Source organism: Schistocerca americana, chromosome 1 (assembly GCF_021461395.2).
Source record: "Schistocerca americana isolate TAMUIC-IGC-003095 chromosome 1, iqSchAmer2.1, whole genome shotgun sequence".
NCBI lineage: Eukaryota > Metazoa > Arthropoda > Insecta > Orthoptera > Acrididae > Schistocerca > Schistocerca americana.
In genome coordinates this window covers 934,276,831-934,290,928 of record NC_060119.1, presented here as the reverse complement: position 1 = coordinate 934,290,928, position 14,098 = coordinate 934,276,831, and the positions used below count along the sequence as shown (strand labels likewise).

At 36.3% G+C, this 14,098-nt stretch overlaps 1 protein-coding gene across 11 annotated transcripts in view; it reads left to right on the top strand.

Moving 5' to 3' along the window:
* LOC124615457 overlaps nt 1-14,098 on the top strand; it is a 354,502-nt gene that overhangs the window by 256,996 nt on the left and 83,408 nt on the right. For all 11 annotated transcript variants that reach the window (XM_047143452.1, XM_047143442.1, XM_047143435.1 and 8 more), the window contains exons 7-8: nt 2,056-2,210; nt 5,831-6,042. In XM_047143452.1, the coding sequence (XP_046999408.1) occupies nt 2,056-2,210; nt 5,831-6,042 (367 nt within the window). The remainder of the gene's footprint in view (nt 1-2,055; nt 2,211-5,830; nt 6,043-14,098) is intronic.

The window sequence follows — 14,098 nt, the reverse complement described above, 5'->3', positions numbered from 1 at the left end:
TTCTTTGGCTTAAAAGATAGATTTCACAATGGAAACAGATTCAAAACTGAATTTGCCATTGAAACTACCTGGGTCTTTGAATACAGTATAATCTCCATAAAACATTGCAAAAATTCCAATCCATTGATGAAATCTTCTCGTGATATCAATTGTGTCGCAGTGTTGTCTTGTAGCAGTGTTTCAACAAGTCCCCTACTTGTCATCTTTAGGTGAAGATGACAAGTGAGCACCTTGTTGAAACATTGCTAAAAGATGACACTGCCACTTGGCTGATATCCTGAGAGGATTTCATCCATGGAATTTGCTAAGAAAGCATGCATCCCATGTAACAGTGATCCACTGTAAGTCTTTGAAAAAGAAATTGTCACATAACTGCTCTTACTTTTCTTGCATCCACTGTGATGTCTTTTGATGTTCTGTGACAAAAGCTATGTAAAAACTGATAACAGGACCTCTATATCTTGGCTGCAGTGCATATTCAGATAGGTATAAATAAGCAAAAATACAAATTGTTACTTGTTCATGTGGAGTAGCACATTGCAGAACCTCTTTCAGCAATCATGCTATTTTGGACTGATGGTAAAACTATGTGCTACTGTGGATTGACAGTAAAACCACCAGACACACAGAAAACAGCAAACAGGATAATATATTCATAATGGATTGAGTCTGTGTTTAACATTTTTGCCAGATTTAGCAACATGCACATCATTAGAGACATTTAAAACCTCAGTTCAAACATTCTTTCTTGGATGAGAAATGTGTGCGTTTTACTGCTAGACTTTTATGGCAGCACTGCCATTTAAATGATTGTTTGCTTTCAGAGCATCAAAATATTTTCATAATAGTATGTTCTAGATTTTTAAATCATTCAGGTATGATACAGTGTGAAATCATGTTTAGTTTGTAATACTTACTGCAACAGGTATGGAAGGAGTCAAGATAAACATTCAGCATATAGTTGAAATGCTGTGTGGTTGATTGCCCCATAACCTACAGTGGAATTATTGCTGAGATTTTGGATTATGTCATTCTTCAGAATTAACAAACACGTGTACATGGAAGTACACCTTCATGGCTACTTTGTGCCAATACCGCAGCCCAACAGGGCCAAAACGTTAATATAGTAAATGAGGTAGTTGATAACAGTCCTCAAAATGAGTTCACATAAAAAGCAAATAGTTTTTAGGCTCCATAAGAACATGAAGAGTGTAGGGGGATTACTAACAAGAAAATTCAATATTTCCTGGTGACATTTTCTGGCAGGGTAAATACTGATTATTTATGAGGATCAAAGGTATTTACAACTTTTATAAGGAAGACAGTTTCAGTAATCAAAAATCAGAAATAGGACTGTTTTATGCCTAAACAATAACTGGGCTGGTGCCAGTAGGATATGGTAGACATTGAGAGGCAGAGTTTTGGATTCAGGTATATCTTGTAGGTCAACAGTTAACAAGTTAATGACAGATATAGGTATGGGTATATAAAAATGGTGGAAGAGATCATAAGCTGTTTAAAGTAAGGCAATGGCCAAATCCATTATTTGTGTTCTATTAAACTACTTAGAGAGTGTTATTGTGTGTGTGTGTGAGTGTTTTATTAGGTTTATAGGAACTGTACTAAATTAGTGGTGTCCAGCTTAAGAACCAAATATCTGTGTTGGTTCCACAATTCTTTTCTGTTCAGGCTTACATACATTATCCTCTGTGCATTGTTCATGTAACACCCAAAAATTGAATAATTCTTGGAAATTTAAAAGCTAAAACAAGGCATACCTTAATTGTGCACTTGGATGGTGTTTTACCATTGCCTTCTGTGTCTAGAACAAGGAATAAATGTGAAGGATATAATCTTCTTTGAGAAGACTTGGTGTGATTTTGAGTATTATGAAATTATTGGCATGGTATTACAGTACTGCAAGAGATCTTTTATATGATCTCACTCCTGAACCAATTTAAATTTCTGTGCTTGTAGCAGTGAAGCATCTGAATCGACACCATATTTCTCTGCAGCTATAATCAGACTAAATCGTATAATGTTTATATGTGACAGGGTGGAACCCAGCAATAGTTACCAGCCACAGCCACAATCTGCAGTTCCTACAAATCCAACCATCTATAATAGCTCACAGCAATATGACACAGCTGCTCAGTATGATCCTTATTATAACAACTATGATGAAGATGTTGAACTTTATCGAGACATTGGTAAGTTTGGCACATGCATGTCATGTCATGTTCTCTCTCTCTCTCTCTCTCTCTCTCTCTCTCTCTCTCTCTCTCTCTTCTCTTTCTCTCTCACTCACACATACACTCACAGAGTTTCTATATTACTGAATTTAAGGAACTATCACATCTGCTCCTACACATTTTGACAATTATTTGCAAACACTTTTGGGGTGTTATTTAGTGTTGGGGAATGATATGTTACTATTCCTTTGCATTTTTATACAGATTTTATACTGAAAGAAGCTTGAGGGCATTTCAGACCTATGTTAAATAGGACTGCCAGGGCCATGTGTCTCCATGTTCCAAAATATATAATTTTAGAACTAATTAATAAGGCTTATTTTACAGTTTTGCTTTATTGTCTTGTTTGTAAACAGGTTTTCTGAAGATTTTTTACTAGAACCATACTCTTCATGGTTACACTATGTCTACAGCATACTCCACTATATCCTTACCCTCCAAGAGTGAGGCAAAAGGGCATTTAGAAAAGCCCCCACAGGAGTTAGGAATATAGGAGAGAGATACTGACAGATTGAAGCTACAGTGAGACTGCCTAGATGGTTCAGCTATTGAGAGCATTGCCTATAAAAACAAAGGTTCAGGTTTGGATCGTTTTTGGTGCACAGTTTTAAACTGGCAGAATATTTCATCATGTCTTCTGATTGTTTTCCATTTACACCAGTGTGCTGTGAAAAGTATCTGAACCAGACATGTATCTGTGTCAGCGTACAATAGGGAAGAGTGTAGTGTTAAATAGAAGTATGGGTCTGACATTTTTATTTAATTTATTTATATTGTACATATTTCATGAATCATTATGCATGGCTGCCAATTACTACAGATTGACAATAAATGGCTCTGAGCACTATGGGACTTAACATCTATGGTCATCAGTCCCCTAGAACTTAGAACTACTTAAACCTAACTAACCTAAGGACAGCACACAACACCCAGCCATCACGAGGCAGAGAAAATCCCTGACCCCGCCGGGAATCGAACCCGGGAACCCGGGCGTGGGAAGCGAGAACGCTACCGCACGACCACGAGATGCGGGCTTGACAATAAATGTTATGGATTTGTCATTTTAATTTGAGAGTTACTAAAAAATTACGAAAATAAAAATTTTAAAATATGATGATTTAAAAAAATCGGAAAAGCTGCAGTTTACATTTTGCTAATCATATGCTATTCATATGTTTTATAGTTAGTAACAATTTCCTTCCTGAGAACATAGAAATACCGTCTACAAATGATTTTGTCACCATAGCTTACTAAGAGAGGTTATGCTGAGTCATCACAAAACATTTTCAGTCTGCATGTATCACCGTAATGAATAGAAATATAACTGCTTTCGAACTGAATGACATCTTAAGGTTCAAGGTAATTATCTGTAAGCTGTTGTGGTTTTTCTGACCAGGTGCAATAAGATTGTCGCTCAAAAGAGAATTACCTTCAAGCACCAGTGAAAATCCAGATTCTGTATTAGGCAAGTTTACCCAAATTCAGGAAGAGGCTGTGGACAAGGAAGGGTTGTAAATAGTTTTGTTTAAAACACTGAAGACAGGCCTGTCCTTTAACAATGGAAATGGGTTTTGTTTCAGTTTTTTATTTTATTTTCATTAATAATTTTTGAGATATGTGTTTATTGATTGTGCAGTATTTGAAAATTATAGAAATGTTTCTAAAGCACCCTTTGTTACTAAACTAATTTTTAGCCTCTTGCACTTAACCTGATTTTTTTCATTTACAATAGTTTTTAATCCTGGAAAATAATCTTTATTTAGGGTCAGAAAGTACCTGAAATATAACATTTTAAGACCTAAACCAGACTACCAGTTTTCATAGTTTTCTGGGGACCCTGCACCATATTTGCCTCTTCTCATTGTTGGCAGCTGTGATTATGTATAAGCAAGCTGCCTGGATATGGAACAAGGCAGTACATAGCTTGTAAATATCTGTCAATAGAAATAAAAAAGTAATAATCACAACAACAATAAAATTTCAGTATGAGTAACAAACTTTAGAGTGCATGTGTATTAAATGTTATTTATCCTCCACTACCTTAGATGACATATGAGGTGTGATCAGAAGGTAACAGGAATTTTTGTTTTTCTTAAATTATCTTCATTTATTCATCATCATCAACATCAACTTTGGACCCTTCAAAGTAATCCCCCACAGGTATAACGCACTTGTGTAAATGCTTTTTCCATTCTTGGAAGCACATCTGAATCTCACTTTTCATGATGGTATTCAGCTCCTTCAGCGATTCCGTGTTTACATCGTCAGTGGTGGTAAAATGACATCCTTTCACTGTTCTCTCCAGCCTCAGGAATAGAGAGAAGTCGCAGGGGGCCATTCTGTCAAATACGGTGGCTGAGATGACATGACAGTTTTGTTTTTTGCCAAAAAATCACGAAGAAGCATTGATGTGTGTGTGGGATCAGTATCATGATGCAATTTCGATGAGTGGTTTTGCCACAATCATGATCGTTTTCTTTGGATTGCTGATGCAAATGATCCATAACTTCCATGTAGTATTCTTTACTGACCATAAGGCAGAAATTCATGAAGCACTGTCCCATTGTAATTGAAGAATACAGTGAGAAGTATTTCGGTCTCTGCTCTTCAGACTGTTTTCATTGGAATGATTGGGCCTTGCTTTCAACAACATATGTGTATACCCATGTTCTGTCACCTGTTCTAACCTTCTTTAGAAGTTTTGGATTGTTGTCGACTTCATTCAGCAGTTCCTGAGCAATGTCTATGAAATGTTGTTTTTGGTCAAAATTCAATAATTTCTGAACAAACTTTGCTGCTACATGTTTCGTGTCCAGGCATCCAACAAATTGCTTGGCGTGAGCCAAAAAGTATGCCAACATCATCAGCAATCTCTCTGATGGTGATTTGGCAATTTTTCAGAACAATTTTCTTTACTTCCTGCTCATTGTCATCAGTAATTGATGTGCAAGGGTTCCCAGGGTGGTTGTTGTCTTCAATGTCTTCTGGACACTCTTTGAAACGTTTATGCCATTCATAAACTCTTGTCTTACTCATATTAGATTCACCAAAACCCACAGTCAACATTTTGAATGTGGTGTTGCAATTTATTCCATTTTTTTCAAGCAAAATTTAATGCAAATTTTTTACCCATATATTTTGTAAGTAAAAATTTGCTGAGCACTCAAAAACATGTATAACCTTTTTGATTGTCAACAATAAACTAAATATTCAAAACAGCTGAAAATGCAGACAGACAGCAGTAATAGGTGTACCTACAAGAAAAAAAAGTTTTGAAAATTGGATGTATAAAGCCAGTGAAATTAAAAAATGCCGTTACTTTTTGATCATACCTCTTATAAAATGCATTCATTTGTTGGTGTAACAACTGCTGAACAGTTACTGCAGTTCATAGAACATGTTTACAACAGTGATATTATCTAGTTGTCTAGATGTACAATAACAAACATCAATGTAATTCTTTGTAGAGCTAAATTTTCTGTTTGGTGAAATTTCTAGCAAATACAAAATACATCTTTGTTAATATAGTTTGTTATAATAGTGTAATTAGTAATTGCATTACAATTTTTTTCAAAAAGATTATGGGCAGTACACTGGAAGCCAAAACAACCAGCAACAGCCATACAGGGGCAACCAAAATACGTATAAAACAGCACCTCAACCGACAGCACCTCAGAGAACCAACAGTTACGTTCAACCTAGTTACAGTTCACAAGACGTTTACACTCAACAACAGCAGCCACAGCAACAGCAACAGCAACAAGATTATTCAGATTCCTACAACACACAGGTTTGTATTAACAAGTATTTGCTTGGATATTAAAATTAATGATACCTTTAGTGTTTTGTTACAGAAATAACACTTTCACTCCTAGTAAGGAATTTTTCAAGGAGTCTTTCACGACACTGTGAGAAAACCACGTGTTTAAATTTTCAAGTTCTTATTTTGTATACAATTTCAACAGATGCAAAAAGTAAGAATATGTGTTTTCTTTCAGTGAGTGAATAAGGCAAAAGTTTATTTCTAAATATTTATTCAGTGTCACAGCTATGGTTCTGGGTATATTTTTAGTACAGAATATGGCTTCCTGATTCCAGTATATACACTTCAAATGTCATGTGACAAAAGCTATTTATCTTTCAGAATGAGATTTGTACATGTCTCTAAAGACTCAGAGACTTCACTGAGGATTTTTACTTTAGTTGTTGTATTTTAAGAATTTGGCAGATTAATTCTCTGGTCTGACTGTGCACTCGAAGCTCACTTAGAGTGTCAAAAATGATGTCCATCGATAAAGTCATAGGCCACCTTACACTCAATAAGGGTGAGAATTCTGCTTGTTTTCTGATGGATCCTTAATATCATCATCAGGTTCCATATCTGTTCAGCACATGATCGACCCTTTCTGAATCCTGCTCAGCAGTCACCAATCAGGTCGTGAGCCTATTGTTCCAAACGTTTTAAGGAAGCCTTTGAAAGAGTGTTGTATGTGAGTGGAAAGAGAGACTTGCCTCTTAGTTGTTCAGGTCTACCTTTTCATCTTCCTTATGCAAATTTACAGTTCTGGGGAATCGTTTCAGTTTCCCAGATCTTTGTTAAACATGTGTGTATTATCTTTAAAAGCTCACCTTTTCTTAACTTCCACATTTCAGTAGTAATGCTGTCCTTCACTGGGGCTTTGTTGTTTTTAAACAGTCATGATATCTGCTGTTTTTTTTTTTTTTTATGGTGTGGGGGTTCTGAATCTGGATTTGGCATAGGGGTTGAAAGGGAAATCTTTCTTTTGGTGCATCACAGTTGAGTAATTCTTGTAATTCTTCAAAGTAGTTAGCCAATACTTTGCAGTTCTCTTTAGTATTCACCTATAATGTTCCAGTCACTCAATAGATCATCTTATAGAAGCACTGGTGTTGTTTTTGAGGAAGTCTTCTTCTGTTTCTTTAAGCCTGTTCTTTTTGTAATCTCATTTTTCTTTGCAGATCATATTGTAGGTCATTTCTAAAGTCTTTAGGAAAGACTCCTGTCTTTCAGAAGTTCTATATCTGTTCCCTTGATTCCAAACTTTGATTCTGGCCTCTATCATTTTGTCAGAGTTTGTGCCACACTGTCTATGTTTATATTTTCATGGAATTTTTCCTAATTTCAGAGCTGATGTTTTTAGTGTTTGGCATAGGCCAGACCAGCCTCTTGGAACTTGTACATGCATGTCTTGTAGGAGACTGTCAGATATTCTGCATTACCCTTGGAAACCACTTGCTGTTAGGTCTGCATCTATTCGTCCGGGATTTTGCTTTGATTCGCATTAAGTAATGACCTGCATCTAAAACTACTTTCCCAATTCTAAAGTTCTGGATTTCAGAAATATTTTTTAGTGGAAACTGCAATATAATCACTTTTGATTTGGTGATTTCCAAGTGGTCCTTTTATGTAGATATCTTGCAGAGTGCATGGACATGAGTTTCAAGTCAAAAGCTTTGCAGAAGTCTGTAAGATAGTCTCCATTTTGATTCAGTTCATCCCTGTTAGTTACTGAGTCTGCCCTAATAAACTCCAGCATACTTCTCTAGCACCATGTTTCAAAAGCCTCTATTCTCTTCATGTCTGAATCACTTATCATCCACATTTCCCCTTAATACAAGGCTACACTCCAGACAAATTCCTCCAGCAAAGACTTCCAAACAATTAAATTTTTCTTAAATGTTTATCCCTCTTTTTTAAAAATAATTATCATGCTGCAAACAGTCTGCATTTTATATCCTTTCTTCTCCGTCCATCATTGTTATTTTACTATCCAAACCTCACTTACTATTTTTAGTGTCTCATTTCCTAATCTAATTCATTCAGCACTGGGTCATTTAATTCAACTACATTCCATTGACCTTGTTTTACTTTTGTTGATGTTCATCTTGTAACTTCTTTTTCAAGACACTATCTGTTCCTTTTAACTGTTCTTGTAAGTCCTTTGCCGCCTCTGAGAATTACGCTCTCATCAGCACAGCAAGCCTAAAAGTTTTTATTTCTTCTCCCAGAACTTTAATGCCTTCTCCAAATATGTCTCTCCTTGTTTTCTTTTACTACTTGCTCCACGTAAAGATTGAATAACAGCAAGGGTAGACTACAAATCAGTTTCACCACCTTCTCAACTGTTGCTCCCCTTTCATGTCCAGTGACTTCTGTAACTGCAATCTAGTTTCTTTACAACCTATAAATAACCTTCAGCTCCCTGTTGTTTATCCTTGCTACCGTCAGAATTTCAAAGAATGTAATCCAACGTACATTGTCAAAAGCTTTCTCTAGATCCACAAAAGCTATAAACATAGATTTGCCTTTCTTTGGTCTTTCTGCTGAGATGAGTTGTAGGATTGGTATTACCCTGTGTGTTCCTACATTTTTCCCAAATCCAAGTTGATCTTCCTCTCATCTACTAGTTTTTTCAGTCTTCTGCAAATAACTATAAGTTATGAAACTAAAGGTTTGGTGGCATATACACCTTTCGGCACCTAGGTTCTTTGGATTTGGAATCATTACATTCTTCTTTAAGTCTGAGGATATTTCACCAGTCTGCTTTTTATTGTGCATCAGGTGAAATAGTTTTGTCATGGCTGGCACTTCCAAGGACCTCAATAATTCTGAGCAAATATTGTGTGTCCCAGGGGCCTTGTTTTAACATTGTTCTTTCAGTGCTGTGTCACATTCTTATCACAATATCATATCTCCTAACTCATCTCCATTTACTTCCTCTTTTCCTTCTGTTGTATTGTTTTCAAGTTTGTTCCTCTTGCAATTGCCCCTCTGTATGTTCCTTCCACCTTTCATCTTTCTCTTCTTTGTATAAAAGTGGTTTGCCATCTGAGCTCTTGATATTCATACAACTGCTTATCATTTCTCTAAAGATTTCTTTAATTTTCCTATAGATGGTATATACAGTGAAGGAGTCCTTGATTTCAAATGAAACCCCTCAAAAGCTGTACATTTATTGTGAATACTCTGAAAACTTTATACAGAAGTTATGCAGAAGTTTTAAAATAGTTTGGAAAGCTGTTGACAGATGGTGCTGTAATAATAGTATGTAGTACTGATACTGTAGTCACCCAAAGCTACTGTTTGGGCTGCAGTATGCAACAGAGGCATGACTGGCCATTTTTTCGTGTGACAACTCCTTCTACTCATTGGCTGAATTTTTAGATATAAATTAAGGGAGGGGGAGAAAAAACCAACTTAAACATTAGTGTCATGCAATATTTTGTGTAATGTAATATCTTGTACAGACATCTTGTATTAAGCTGACACGTTCCACATCATTACGAAGTGTCGTATTCATGATCTATGGAACAAGTATTAATCTAATCTAATATAATATAATCTAGCTCATAGCAAGTTGTTCCCCTGTTGAAATGTGAAAGGAAGTTAGTGAACTGAAGGTAGAGATTGAAAGCATTTATTTCATTGAATAACATGTTTTTCTGGTACTGGAATACCACTGGTTAGAACACAATCGTTCAGCAACAAGGTGCAATTTTCAAACACATTTAATGTTCTGAAAGGACCTGATGTGAAAACCATTTGGAAAATCGTTACTAAACTCCAGCAGATAGTGTAACTGATAGTGTAGCAGGGAATGATGATCCCAGGCAAACTGTAGGTACTCATGAAAATCTCACCATGGTTTCTGGAATTATTCAGCAAAATCCAAGGAAACCCATCTGAAGAATTGCAGCAAAGACTGGTTTGAAGCATTTCAGCATGCAGAAAATACTGAGACAGAGCCTGCACATGTTTGTACTCAAAATCCAAAGCCACATGTATGAGCTGTGCAGTGCAGAACTGACTTAATGAACCACATTCTCACATTGATTGAAAATGAAGGATTTGATGTTGGATGCATCTGTTACACAGGTAAAGCACACTTCCACTTGAATGAGTCATGAATAAACAAAACTGGCAATTTTTTGGTTCCAAAAATCCCCATTTGTGTGAAGCAAAAGCACTGTAGTCACTCAAAGCTACTGTTTGGGCTGCAGTATGCAACAGAGGCATGACTGGCCCTTTTTTCGTGTGAGAAATGATTGCCAGTGAATGTTACTTTGCAATTTTGGAACAATTTGTCACCATATAACGGATCAACTAGACACCAATGGTTAATGCAGGATGGTGCTGGACTACATCACACCAAACAGGTGTTTCACTTTCTTGATGAGTACTTGGAGAATAGAATCAGTGCAATGTATTATTGCAAATTAACTGGTGCAGGGATGAGCTGGCCTCCATATTCACCTGATATGACTCCTTGTGACTACTTTTCGTGGGGCACACTGAAAGACACTTGCCTATTAGGCCATCTCACCACAGTGGATGAGCCTGAATCACTGATCTGTGTGACATCTGAATCCATTTCCATTTAGACACTACAAGGTGTGATCGGAATTTTCATTGTTCATTTGCACCATCTTTGTACTGTGAGTAGTGGTCATTTTGAAAAGATTGTGATGTGATTCCAATGACTGCTTGCTGAGCTCGAGTTTAATTATGCATGCTGATGCTGTATGAGTTACACAGTGTACAGCGCTATATGTTAGCAGCTTTCCAAACTATTTTGAAACTTCCGTATAAAATTCACACACTGTAAACATACCTTTTGTTACACTTGTCTATTAACCGTAGTTTTTGAGATGTTTAGTTTTGAAACTGGGGACTTCTTCACTGGACACTCTGTATCTTTCCCGTAGTTATGCATGCATCTATATCCTTTTATTTCTCATCTGACATATTTGCTTATCTTTTTAGCACTTCCTGTCAATCTCATTTTTTAGACATCTGTATTCCCTTTCGCCTGCAACATTTGCTATCCTCTTAGATTTTCCCTATTCGTCAGTTAGACTCAATATCTCATGCATCATCTTGTGAGTTCTTCTGGGATTCATCTTTTGTCTATTTGATTCTCTGTGGCCTTCAATATTTCACCTAATTCATCTTTCAAAGCTACTTGTTTGTCTCTGTTGTATTTCTTTCTTGTGTTTCAGCCTATCATTGCTTAATGCTGCTTCTGAAACTCTCAACTGCCTGTGGTTGTTTCAGTTTGTCCAGTCACCATCTTGTCAGTTTATTATAATTTTGCAATCTCTTCAGTTGTGATCTCCAGTTTATAACCAATAAATAATGGTCAGGGTCCACATCTGCCCCTGGAATTTTTTTGCATTTTAAAATCTCGTTTCAAAACTTCTGTCCTGCCATTATGTAATCACTCTGAAACCTTCTGTGTCCCCATGCCTATTTCATAGATACGACCTGCGTTCATGAGCTTTACACCAAGTGCTAACCATGAGTAAATTATGCTCCATGCAAAATTCTACCAGGCAACTTTTTTTCATTCCTTTCTCCTTGTCAATGTTCTCCTACTTTTCCTCCCTTTCCTTTTCCTACCATTAAATTCCAGTTCTCCATCACAATTAAAGTTTCATCTCTCTTAAATTGTCTGAATAATGTCTTATATGTTATTGTACATTCTTTCAGTTTCTTCATCACCTGCAGAGTTAAATGGCATATAAACTTGTATTATTGTTTTAGGTGTTGGCTTTGTGTCTATCGTGACTACAATGTCATGATGTTCTTAAAAGTTTGCCTGCAATCCTGTTTTCTTATTCATTATTAGGCTTACTCCTGCATTACCTGTATTTGATTCTAATCCATATGATATTCTAAATCCCACAGAATCTGACAACAGGCAGAAACAGAACAAATATAATATGTTTAATATTTTCTTTTATATTTCCTGCTGGTCTCTTTGAATAAAGGACACGTTTAAATTTTATTGTTGACTTCCCCATATATATTAGCCCACAGCACATTTGGTTATGAAAGAGGGTTATGGGACATACTCAAATTGAATCAGCATGTCTTTGGTTTTATGTCGTTTCCCATTTGGTTTTATGTCGTTTCCATTCATTGTATTAATGAACATCACCTAGGTACATAGGTTAGTCTGATTGTTGCTTTTAAGTACTTTCCTGCACTCACTGAGGTAAAGGCTTGGCTATTTCTCAATCTCATAAGCCACAAATAGTAAACTTTTTATTTATTTTTTTAAGCGGCAATCTCTTCATCTTTGGCTGTCAGTAAAAAATGTTCTTCAGAAGGTTACTTCTGACCATGAACCATGCTTAAGACAAATGAGTAAAAATAATTAATAAACTGCTCAAAAACAGTTTTGTGGCTCTGTGGATGTGTGTTGTCTTAAATTTGAGGGACTCTGGAAATGAAGAGAATATTTTATGAAAATAAAAAATAATAACTTTACTGTGGAATAAAAACAAAACAATAACCCAAAGAAAAGCACATCTGAGAAATCAAAATATGCTGCTATGTAACACACAACACCATATTGCTGCATTCCATGCTTTGTAGTATATCTGGATCTCCTTTGGTATGCCATCCACTATGTGTTAGGGATGTTCCTACTGAAGCCTGTTCTGCTCTCTGACAACAGCCGTGGTGAGGTCATCCAATGGGTGAGAATGATTCAGTGTGTGCTCCATTAATATTACCAAAGATGAATCCATTACCAAAGTGTTGACTGTACATCAGGACAGCAGGTTGGAAGATCCTGTCCCAATACAGACTGGCCGCAATAATGATAAGAAATGTCTGAGGGTCACACATGGTACTGACCCAAAACATATATGACCAGCTAAACCCATATCCCTGAATGCCTGAGATGTCTGTTGGTACCTGGCTCCCTCCACACTTTTCTATGATGACAGTCAGCCATCTGACATACTCTTCATTCATTGGTGACGAGAACCTGATGCCAATGATCCAGGTTCCATTCGATGTGTTCCCTTCTCCACTCTCATTATACAGCACAGTGCTGCAGGTTTGTGTTATTGTTCGTAATGGACAACTAAAGACCAAATTGATCATGTGGAGGTAGTTGCATAATATGTAGATTGAAATATCTTTTCCAGTCATCTCAGTAAACTGTTCTGTTTCAATCTCTTGAGGTACCTGTGAACCCTAATTTTTAGGTAGCTGTCATCAGCTGGTGTTGACTGTGGGGAGACTGTGAGGCAGATCTTCAATATTTTGTGTCTACTGATAGTGGTTCAAATGCTGTCATGTAAGCCTGTTCAGCAGAGAATGTGCAATGCTGATAACACTTCTTGCAATAAAGTGATAATGCATGCACATACTAAGCTTGAAATGGACATTCAAAGCATGCTGATATACTGAAAATTGCACAAAGTCATATTGTCCCATTTATGATTGTAAACATAGCATACTCTGTGAACTGCACAGAAAACCCAGATTTACTTTTATCTACATTCCAATAAGTGGCTGTATGTAGTGATTTCCAGTGATGAAAAGAGTGTTAAGAATGAGGTTGAAAGTCATGAAGATGACAGAGTACTTTTTGTGCAGTTTGTAATGCAGACTGAAGAAATATGATATACTCCCAAAAAGCTGTTCTTAAATTAAACATGTTTTAAAAGAAAAAAAAAGAATAATGATTTTACAGCAACCAAAAGTGCTAATAGTTTGATTTTCCCAGTAGTCTCATAGCGAATGTGAGTCGTGGATGGTGAGCAAAAGTCAGGAAGAATCCTTCAGTCAGTGAAAACTGTAGAATGCTGACTTAAAGAAGAAAAGTGTTTTTAAACTTATGTTTAGAAATGGATCTTAAAGTGCCAGGGCTAAAAAGTTAAGAAAACTCTTGGCCAAAATAAAAGCAAAACAGCAAATAATTTTCTTGGGAGAACCTGCTTTTAAACATAAATAATGGTACAAAAAGAATATTTCCGTTAAGAAATTGTTAAATTCTCATTAAACAGAAGCGATGGCCAGTGACTGT